General features: G+C 46.8%; 1 protein-coding gene across 5 annotated transcripts in view; it reads left to right on the top strand.

Annotated features, from left to right (window-relative positions):
- Nucleotides 1–110: 110 nt before the first annotated feature.
- Nucleotides 111–11,081, top strand: part of DNAAF1 (dynein axonemal assembly factor 1) — a 32,378-nt gene continuing 21,407 nt past the window's right edge. For 3 of the 5 annotated variants that reach the window (XR_009214009.1, XM_058440435.1, XM_058440434.1), the window contains exons 1-5: nucleotides 111–316; nucleotides 3,788–3,923; nucleotides 5,030–5,121; nucleotides 9,353–9,574; nucleotides 10,343–10,509. Coding sequence is in view for 4 of the 5 variants with exons in the window: in XM_058440435.1 (XP_058296418.1) it covers nucleotides 232–316; nucleotides 3,788–3,923; nucleotides 5,030–5,121; nucleotides 9,353–9,574; nucleotides 10,343–10,509 (702 nt within the window). In the remaining variant the exon portion in view is untranslated. The remainder of the gene's footprint in view (nucleotides 317–3,787; nucleotides 3,924–5,029; nucleotides 5,122–9,352; nucleotides 9,575–10,342; nucleotides 10,510–11,081) is intronic. The other 2 variants (XM_058440433.1, XM_058440436.1) reach the window with 2 other exon arrangements.

The raw sequence follows: 11,081 nt of genomic DNA, 5'->3' as shown, positions 1-11,081 counted from the left end.
CTGAGACCCGCCCCCACCCCCTGCGTCCCCAGCGCGCTGGCCAGCCCCGAGTGCGCGTGCGCGGCGGTTGCCTCGGCGACCGGGGAAGCGTTGGGCTGCAAAGACTAGGGCGCCAGCGGCTGGGCGAAGAAGGAAAGAGGGGAGTCTCTGGCTGGGCCGGGGCCGTAGCGACGTCCGACGCGAACCTGGGCCCCCCAAAGCTGCGGGGCGTTCGGTGTCGCCGAAGTAAACATGCACCCTGAGCCCTCGGAGCCTGCGGCAGGTGGTGCAGCAGAGCTGAATTGCGCGCAGGAGCCCGGCGTGGAGGAGTCTGCAGGTGACCACGGGAGCGCAGGCCGAGGGGGCTGCAAGGATGGTGCCGACTGCCCCCCAGGGAGGGCGGTGGGCGAGGGGCCGACACGTCTAGGCGCTCCAGCCCCCTTCCCACACCACGTATCCTATCTTCACAGCCAAATAACAATAATAGTAATGGTAGCAAACAACGCTCTGCACTAGGGGCTTCTCTCGCCATTTCGTACTGAAGAGGAAACAGATACTTAAGAGGTTAAAAAACTTGCACCAAACAGATAACCCTCGACTAGTCAGTGACCGAACAGACTCGGCCGGTCGCGGTGGCTCACGCTTGTAATTCCAGCACTTTGGGAGGCCGAGGCGGGCGGATCATCAGGTCAGTCAGGAGTTCCAGACCAGCCTGGCCAACATAGTGAAACCCTGTCTCTACTAAAAATACAAAAAATGAGCTGGGCATGGTGGCGGGAGCCTGTAGTCTCAGCTACTTGGGAGGCTGAGGCAGGAGAATCGCTTGAACCCGGGAGGCGGAGGTTGCAGTGAGTCAAGATCTCACCATTGCACTCCAGCCCGGGCAACAGTGGGAGACTCCGTCTCAAACAAACAAACAAACAAAACCCACCAGACTCAGGCCCAGACATTCTGGGTCTCCAGAGCCCCAGCCCTTACCCACCAGGCCATTCTCCCTACTCCCAACTGTGATGCTTTAAGTGTGTCCCTTTATTGCTATCACTATGTAAGATCAAAGGCTTTCTACCCCTCCAGACTGCGTGTTGTGTGAGGGCAAGACATCCTGATTGAATTTGGAGTCTAGTCCAGTGCCTGACCTAGGGTAGAGAGTACAAATGAAGAGTTGGTGGTTCTGGAGTCAGTGTGTGATCCCCTCACCAAAGTTTGCCAGAATGGACTTGAAAGATAACCTTCATGGCCAGGCGCAGTGGCTCACGCCTGTAATCCCAGCGCTTTGGGAGGCAGAGGCAGGTGGGTCACCTGAGGTCAGGAGTTCGAGACCAGTCTGGCCAACATATCGAAACCCTGTCTTTGCTAAAAACACAAAAATTAGCAGGGCATGGTGACGTGCTCCTGTAATTCCAGTTACTTGGGAGGCTAAGGCAGAAGAATTCCCTGAACCCGGGAGGCAGAGGTTGCAGTGAGCCAAGTGGGAGGCTGAGGCTGCAGTGAGCCAAGATCACACCACTGCACCCCAGCCTGGGCAGTGGAGCAAGGCTCCGTCTCAGAAAAAAAAAAAAAAAGGAAGGCAGGCTGGCTTCAGCTTCTGCTCCCACTAGACTTGGTGCCCTAAAGGAAACCTTTTAGTGATTAGATTTAAAAACCACTTGATTTGTGTTCCAGTCTCTGAACCCAGGCAACAAATAAACCAGCTGATTTGTGTTCCAGGCAACAAATATATCTTCAGCATCAACTGTCCAGATGAACCTTGTATGAGGAGCTATAGGGAACTAGCACTGCTCAGTGGAAAGACACTGGTCTTGGAGCCATTGACACTGGGTTCAGGTTGAGGCTCAGCATAAAGCTGGCCAGCTTTATGGCTGTTGGTCCAGAGCTTATCTTCTCGGAGCCTTAGTCTCCTCATCTGTAAGCTGGGATAATTATACAGGAGTATATGGAGAGAATTATAATTAAATGTCCCAGCATATAGTAGGCCATTATTAAATGGTAGCTCTTGTTAATTACATATCAATATTTATATATTGAGCGCGTATTCTTTATTTTTTCCACAGACATTTATCTGTTGCTTCCTGTGGCTGGGCATTCTATGCAAAATTGATGAGTTTAAGAACCAGTCCCCACACACACAGCCTTTAGTCTTGTTCAATAGACCACACAAAGAAAGCAGCAGACAACAGCTCTTAAAGTTAATGCAGTTGAACTGGCCAATTTTGAATGACATTTAAAAAAATTATTCATTTGAATGTGCTTATGTTATTTTTATCAAAGATATTCTCACTATTTTTGTTTCTTTTCATGTGATTTTCCTTTTGATGATTTTTTTGTAAGGGATGGAATCTCACTATGTTACCCAGGCTAGATCTTCCTGCCTCAGCCTCCTGAGTAGCTTGGACTACAGGCTTGCTCCACTACACCTGGCTTGAGAAATTTTTTAAAAGACAAAAGAACAAAGAACATTAAAACAAATACTCATGTTTTGTCAGCAAGAACTGAAAATGAGTAACATTTTATCATATTTACTTGAAGTCTTTTTTAATTAAAGAAATAAGCCCCCCCCCCAAAAAAAAATAAATAAAAATAAATAAGGCTGGGCACAGTGGTTCACGCCTGTAATCCCAGCACTTTGGAAGGCCAAGGCGGGCGGGTCACCTGAGGTCAGGAGTTTGAGGCCAGCCTGGCCAACATGGGGAAACCCCAACTCTACGAAAAATACAAAAAAATTATCTGGGCATGGTGACAGGCACCGGTAATCCTAGCTACTTGGGAGGCTGAGGCATGAGAATCGCTTGCACCCGGGAGGCGGAGGTTGCAGTGAGTTGAGATCCTGCCACTGCACTCGAACCTGGGGGATAGACCAAGACGGTCTCCAAAAAAAAAAAAAAGAAATAAAACATTTCACATAAAGTTGGTGTTCCTTTTGTCCCCTGTACCCCACCCCATTTCTAATCGCATTCCTTTCCTCCCTTGTCCAGAATTGTATATGGATTCTTGCAAGCACTTCTCTATACATGTATGCCCTGAAACAGTATATAGCATTGGTTTGCATATTTTTAATTTATATATGGTATCCTGTGCTTATTGTGAAACTTGCCTTTTTTACTCCATATACGTTTCTGAGAATTATCCTTATGGATAGATGTAGTCCTAGTGCGTTCTACTCAAAGGCAGAAAAGCAAGTCATTGTTTTATGTAACCAGCCCCTGTGGATGGACATTTACGTTGTTAACAGTTTTTAGCTTTTATAAAAAATGCAGAAACAAATCTCTTTGTCCATGTTTTCTTGTGCACCCGTACAAGAGTTTTTATAGAGGATCTACCTAGAAGTGAAATTTACATAGTCTTTGCCAGTGCTTTAAAAATTGTTACACATTTAAAGATTACTGTTCTCTCTTTCTCTCTCTCTCTCTCTCGCTCGCTCGCTCTTTTTTATTTTGGTGAGACAGGGTCTCACTTTGTTGCCCAGGCTGGAGTGCAGTGGTGTCAACACAGCTCACTGCAGCCTTGACTTCCCAAGCTCGAGTGATCAACCTGCCTCAGCCCCACAAGTAGCTGGGACTACAGGCACGCACCACTACATCTGGGGTTTTGCCATGTTGATCAGGCTTGTCTCAAACACCTAGGCTCAAGCAATCTACCTGCCTCAGCCTCCCAAAGAGCTGGGATTACAGGCCTGAGCCACTATACCCAGCCAATACAGAATACTGGTGTTCTATACTAAAAGTGGATGGTCATTAACCAAGATGAAGTTGGGGGATATTTTTTGGTATATATATTGGTCTCTACAGACCTGATCTCTTTTATTTTACAGAAATTAATGATCCTAAGGAAATATGTGTGGGTTCTTCTGACACATCCTACCAAAGCCGGCAGAAACAGAGTGGTGATAATGGGTCAGGTGGTCACTTCACACACCCAAGAGAAGACAGGGAAGATCAGGGCCCCAGGTATGTGGGCATACTCCTAATTAGTGCACATTTATGGTGTAAGGTAGATGGCGTAATCACCCCCTTGTACGCGTAAGGAAATAGAGGCTGGTAGAGATTGAATTGCCTGCCCGGTATCTGAGAATGGAGTGAGGATGGCACTGCCTCTGCCACACAGCTGAGCGCACATTCTATTAAACTTTAATGCTAGACCTGCAGAGAGGAACAGCAGTAGTTCCTGATGACAGCATTTAAAGTATTTTTATTAGAACATACAATGCAATTTTTAGGCCGGGTGCAGTGGCTCATGCCTGTAATCCCAGCACTTTGGGAGGCTGAGGCGGGCGAATCACAAGCTCAGGAGTTCGAGACGGGCCTGGACAATATGGTGAAACCCCATCTCTACTAAAAATACAAAAAATTAGCTGGGCATAGTGGTGGGCGCCTGTAATCCCAGCTACTCGGGAGGCTGAGGCAGGAGGATCTCTTGAACCTGGGAGGCGAAGGTTGCAGTGAGCCGAGATCATACCACTGCGCTCCAGCCTGGGTGACAGAGTGAGACTCCATCTCAAAAAAAAAAAAAAAAGAACATACATTGCAATTTTTAAGAATGCTGAAAATAGGCCAACCATGTGGCTCTTGCCTGTAATCCCAGTACTCTGGGAGGCCGAGGTGGATGCATCACCTGAGGTCAGGAGCTCAAGACCAGCCTGACCAACATGGTGAAACCCCCTCTCTACTAAAAATACAAAAATTAGCCTGGCGTGGTGGTGCATGCCTGTAATCGCAGCTACTCGGGAGGCTGAGGCAGGAGAATCACTTGAACCTGGGAGGCGCAGGTTGCAGTGAGCTGAGATTGTGTCATTACACTCCAGCCTGGGCAATAAAGTGAGACTCCGTCTCAAAAAAAAAATGCTGAAAATAATATTGGATGAGGCCCTAAAATCTATACAAAAAAGAATAAGAAAAAGAAAAGGAGAAAGAGAAAAAGAAGAACTTAAAATAGGTATCAGGGATATAGGATGTTATAGAATTTTGGGCAGGAATGGATGTGGTAAAGAACTGTGAGAATATATTTTACAGCTGACAATTTGCAATAAGCTTATTCATATTTTCCGTTTTAACAGAATGACTAAAAGTTCCCTGCAAAAACTCTGCAAGCAGCACAAGCTTTATATTACCCCAGCATTGAATGATACTCTGTATTTACACTTTAAAGGTAAGGACCTAAGACACGAAGTGCTTCACGTCAGGTGGAAAGATTCTGTGTAGCGGTATAAAAAATTACTTGCAGGGATCATCTTTAGTTCTCGGAATGTATCTAAGCAGGAAATTTCAAAGTTTAGTGAAGATTTATGGAAAAGGAATAACATTTATTTCAAGAAAAAGTCTTGCCTGACCAGTTTACAAAGGAGCCACTGGCTATGGGAATAGCAAGGAAATACATTATCTTTTATTGTTGTTTCCTAAGGATTTTTTTTTTCCTTTCTTTTCTTTTTTTTTTTTTTTTTTTTTTTTTTGAGATGGTGTCTTGCTCTGTTGCCCAAGCTGAAGTGCAGTGGCGCAATCTCTGCTCACTGCAACCTCTATCTCCAGGTTCAAACAATTCTCCTACCTCAGCCTCCTGAGTAGCTGGGTTACAGGTGCCCACCACCACGCCTTGCTAATTTTGGTATTTTTAGTAAAGGCAGGGTTTCGCCACGTTGCCCATTCTGGTCTCAAACTCCTGAGCTCAGTCGATCCAGCTGCCTCAGCCTCCCAAAGTGCTGGTCTTACAAGTGTGAGCCACTGCACCCAGCCAGGACTTTAATTTTTCATACCAGAAAGTTAGTTTGTAAGTACTGTGGGGTTGGGAGGTATACGTTGGGAAGGATTGCAGCTTGATGTTGGAAACAAATGATGAGAATATTTGGGTGCCCCTTAGAATGGAGAGGCATGAGCAGGAGCCAGGGTTGAAGGCCAGTATCACGTATCAATGGAAGCTCAGGTTCATAGACAGGGCTTTTCCCAGCCTTAGGGTTTCCAGTCTGTGCTGATGGGGTAACCAGCTTGCCGATCAGTCCTCTCATTGTTCATTTGTTTCTTCAGTAGCTGCTTGCCAAGAGTCTACTGTGTGCCCAGCACTGCTCAGTGCTGAAAATGCACAGAGGGACCCGGCAAAGGTGCCTTTGGTGTGTTGGGGGATGGGAGCGGCTATTATGAGGACAGTGCCATGCTAGGGAGACGCCCAAAGGGATCCAGGAGCACAAATGCCTTAAGGGGTCGGAACGACTCCTATGGGTCTCCTCACCTCCACTTTTGCCCATTCCAAAATTCCCCACCCAGCCTCCAAGTATCGCAGTGAGTAAGATCATGTAGGAGAACAGACTGCCGGGGGAATGATACTTAAGAGGCGAGAAGGAAAAAGGAACCAGTAAGTGTGACTGAGCAGAGACAGAGAGGTAGAAGAGCTAGGAGAGAGAGGTGCCCATATTAATTATCTATTGCTACATAATTAACTGCCCTGAAACCTAGTAACTTCAGCTCATGATCTCACCCAGTTTCTGAGGGCCCGGAACTCCGGAGTCATTAGCTGGGCAGTTCTGGCTCAGGGTCTCTCATGAGGCTGTAGCCAGACTGTCAGTGCAGCCTCACTCATTTGATGGCTTGACAGGAGCTGGAGAATCCACTTCCAGGCTCTAGGCCTCAGACCCTCATAGCTGTCAGCCAGAGGCCTTAATTTCTCACCACATGAGCCTCGCTATGGCAGCTGGCTTCCCTCACAGCAAGTTACCCAAGAAAGGAAGCAAGGCCAAGACAAAAGTGGAGGTGACACTTCATTACTCCATTGTATGCTGTTGGTGTCAGGATCCACTCCTGTCTTACTGCGTCGCTAACATGAAGGCATTGACACTAGGAGGGTGATCCAGAAAGCCTGAAGAGGAAGCTGGGAAAGGGGCGCAGGGCCCATGGGCCAGATGCCTGGGAATGGTCAAGGGCTAAGAGGACTGACAATAGCATGTAGCAGTTAGGATCTTAGGGAGACTTTAGCCAGGTGGTTACAGTGATGGTGGGATCCAGGGGCGAGCAGCGAGTTGGAAATGGCTTGAACAGCAAAGAGGGGGGAGATGGGTTGAGAGCTAGAGCAAAAACCAGGGAGAAAAACCTGAATGACAGAAACCCAAGAGGACAAATAATCCAGTTTCTTCAACAAAAAATTGCAATGGAAGAAAGATAGAGACACACACACACAAACACTCCAGGTTAAAAGTGACTTAAGGCCCAGCGTGGTGGCTCTTGCCTTTGATCTCAGCAATGTGGGAGGCCGAGGCAGGCAGATTAGGAGTTTGAGACCAGTCTGGCCAACACGGTGAAACCCCATCTCTACCAAAAATACAAAAAGAAATTAGCCGGGTGTGGTGGTGCATGCCTGTAATCCTAGTTACTTGGGAGGCTGAGGCAGGAGAATGGCTTGAACCCAGGAGGCGGGTTGCAGTGAGCCAAGATTGTGCCACTGCACTCCAGCCTAGGCGACGGAGCACGATTCTGTCTCAAAAAAAAAAAAAGTTGGCCGGGCGCGGTGGCTCACACCTGTAATCCCAGCACTTTGGGAGGCCAAGGCAGGCAGATCACCTGAGGTAAGGAGTTCGAGACCAACCTGGCCAACATGGTGAAACCCCATCTCTACTAAAAATACAAAAATTAGCCAGGTGTGACAGCGGGTGCCTGTAATCCCAGCTACTCAGGAGGCTGAGGCAGGAGAATCACTTGAACCCAGGAGGTGTAGGTTGCAGTGAGCCAAAATTGTGCGATTGCACTCCAGCCTGGGCGACAGAGCCAGACTCTGTCTCAAAAAAAAAAGTGACTTAAGAGACATCCACTAATTACAAGGTTTGGACCTTATTTGTATGTTGATTCAGACAATAAACAGTTTGGAAAAAAAGACAACAAAGAAATGTGACCAGTTCCTGGCTATTTGATGACTTTGAGGAACAGTTGTTTAGACGTCACAATGGTGTTGTGGCTATCTTAAAGACAAAAAAAAAAAAGTTCCTATCTTTTATAGGTACTGACTACAGCATAAAGCCCTTGGAGCAACATGACAAATATTTCCTGCTGTAAAAATTTTTGTGGAGAGGGTTTGCGAGAAGGTAGAGCATCAGGAAGAATAGCTAATGGATGCTGGGCTTAGTACCTAGGTGATAGGATGACCTATGCAGCAAACCACATGGCACACATTTACCTATGCCACAAACCAGCACATATGGCACAGGAACCCATCAACTTAAAATAAAACTTGAAGAAATAAAATAATCAAAATTTTTATGGAAAATATAGGATTTTAAAAAGTCTATCTGTACAACGCCTATGTTTAAGTATATTCTATAACTATTTTAAATATTGCATATGCTTATAGTAAGCTTGGAAGGCGAGAGAGAAAAATGAAAACAGATTATCTGTTGGCAGGAACATGGGTGCACTTCTTTTTATTTTGCTCACCACTGATATTAAAGTTTTTTAATAAAAACTTTTTCAGGCAACAAATTAAAGAAATTTTAAAAGTGTTGGTAATAGTAGGTAAAGGCATGAATTACACATCGATGATGAGTTACTAAAGGAAACTAAAAGATTTGTTTTCCTAACCCTAAATTTGGCTCATAAAACTGAAAAAGAGAACAAAACAAGGCCTGCAGTTTGCACTAGGGTCAGGCCTGGTGGGGACATTTTCAGGGCAGGGTTACCCCCACTGCACCACCACCTCCACCCACTCCCCACCATGAAGGCAGCAGTAGGCTCCACCCTCCCAGGTGGGTGATTCCAGCAGAAAGACTACCAGTCTTTTCAGCAAGACCCCCTAGGATTCATCAAAGTTGGTCTTGCTTGGCTAAGTGTGGCAACCCCCGAATGAGTCACCATGACTCTGATAGGCTGCCCAGAGAGCCATCAGGTGATATTAGGAAAAGGATAGTTCCTCCAAGAAAAGTTGTTACTGGAGGAAGGAGGTGTGGATGCCAGTTAGGCAGGTGTCTTAGTCCATTCTGAGCTGCTGTAGTAAGATACCATAGCCTGGGTGGCTTGTAAACAACAAAAATGTATTTCTCACAGTTCTGGAGGCTGGGAAGTCCAACGTCAAGGTACTGGCAGATTTGGTGACTGGTGAAAGCCTGCTTTTTTATTCTCAGATGGCACTTTCTTGCTGTATCATCATGGGGTGAAGATGGCAAAGGAGCTCTCTGGGGCCTCATTTATGAGGCCACTAATCCCATTCCTGAGGGTCCTTCTCTCATGACCTTATCACCTCCCAAAAGTCCCACCTCCTAATACCGTCACATTAGGGGTTAGGATTTCAATGTATAAATTTGGAAGGGACACAGGCATTCAGTCCCTAATAGTAGGCAAAAACAACGGTGACCATGACCCCTCTGTCCTGTGAGTAGGAGCTTAATTCCCACGTGCTTCCTTCTTGTTAGGTTTTGATCGCATTGAGAACCTGGAAGAGTACACAGGGCTGCGCTGTCTCTGGCTGCAGAGCAACGGAATACAGAAAATCGAAAACCTGGAGGCCCAAACTGAGTTGCGTTGCCTGTTCTTGCAAATGAACTTGCTCCATAAAATTGAGAACTTGGAACCTTTGCAGAAACTGAATACTCTTAACCTCAGCAACAATTACATCAAGACCATTGAAAACCTCTGTAAGAGTACCCAGCAAGCAGTGTGTCTATTTGCCATATGTCCATCACTTTCCCCTGAGGGAGGCTCTAAGATTTTACATTATGGGCAAGAAGTGTTTTTTTTTTTTTTGAGACGGAGTCTTGCTATGTTGCCCAGGCTGGAGTGCAGTGGTGCGATCTCGGCTCACTGCAAGCTCCACCTCCCGGGTTCACGCCATTCTCCTGCCTCAGCCTCCCGAGTAGCTGGGACTACAGGCGCCCACCACCACACCCAGCTAATTTTTTGTAGTTTTAGTAGTAGAGACAGGGTTTCACCCTGTTAGCCAGGATGGTCTCGATTTCCCGACCTCGTGATCTGCACACCTCGGTGTCTCAAAGTGCTGGGATTACAGGCGTGAGCCACCGTGCCCAGCCAAGAAGTGTTTTTGGTTTTGTTTTGCTTTGCTTCTTTTTGAGATGGGGTCTTGCACTGTCACCCAGGCTGAAATGCAGTGGTGCAGTTACAGCTCACTGCAGCCTTGACCTCCTGGTCTCAAGCGATCCTCCCACGTCAGCCTCCCAGGTAGCTGAGACCACAGGCACGTGCCACGAGACCTGGCAAGTTTTTCTACTTTTTGTAGATATGGGGTCTCACTATGTTGCCCAGGCTGGTCTCAAACCTCCTGGGCTCAAAAGATTCTCCTGCCTTAGCCTCCCAAAGTGCTGGGATTAGAGGTATGAACCACTGCGCCTGGCCCTAGAAGCATTTTTATGCCTTTGTTTTTAACTTCTGCTGAACTTACCTTCCAGCCTGCCTCCCAGTCCTGAACACGCTGCAGATGGCCCACAATCACCTGGAGACCGTGGAGGACATTCAGCATCTACAAGAGTGTTTGAGGCTTTCTGTCCTTGACCTTTCGCACAACAGGCTGAGCAACCCGGAGATCCTGAGCATTCTGGAAAGCATGCCCGATTTGGTAAAAACAAAAACAATGAAAAAGCACCACAGGAAACCGCTTCTATTATTTTCATCAAATATCAAGTCTTTTTTGTCTTTTCTCTCCTTCCTGCCTTCCTTCCCTTTTTCACACTTTTCCTCTTTGTGTTTTTAGCTGGAGTATCTGAAATGCCAGATGTCGTATTATTTTACCCACAAATAGTTCAGTGTGTACCTCTAACAGATAAGGACTTTTTTTTTTTTTGAGATGGAGTCTCGCTCTTGTTGCTCAGGTTAGAGTGCTGTGGCACGAACTCTGCCCACTGCAACCTCTGCCTCCGGGTTCAAGGAGTTCTCCTGCCTCAGCATCCCGGGTAGCTGGGATTTCAGGTGCCTGCCACCACACCCAGCTAATTTTTCTATTCTTAGTAGATTCAGGGTTTCATCGTGTTGTCCAGGCTGGTCTTGAACTCCTGACCTTAAGTGATCCACCCACCTCAACCTCCCAAAGTGCTGAGATTACAGGCATGAGCCATCGCGCCCAGCCACCACTCAATTAATTTTTCAAGGAAACCAGGTCCTCTGTCTGGTGTTACCCACATTCTGGATTTA

Source organism: Hylobates moloch, unplaced genomic scaffold (assembly GCF_009828535.3).
Source record: "Hylobates moloch isolate HMO894 unplaced genomic scaffold, HMol_V3 SCAFFOLD_6, whole genome shotgun sequence".
Taxonomy (NCBI): domain Eukaryota; kingdom Metazoa; phylum Chordata; class Mammalia; order Primates; family Hylobatidae; genus Hylobates; species Hylobates moloch.
The sequence above is the reverse complement of the archived record's forward strand: the minus strand, read 5'-3'. Positions and strand labels throughout refer to the sequence as shown.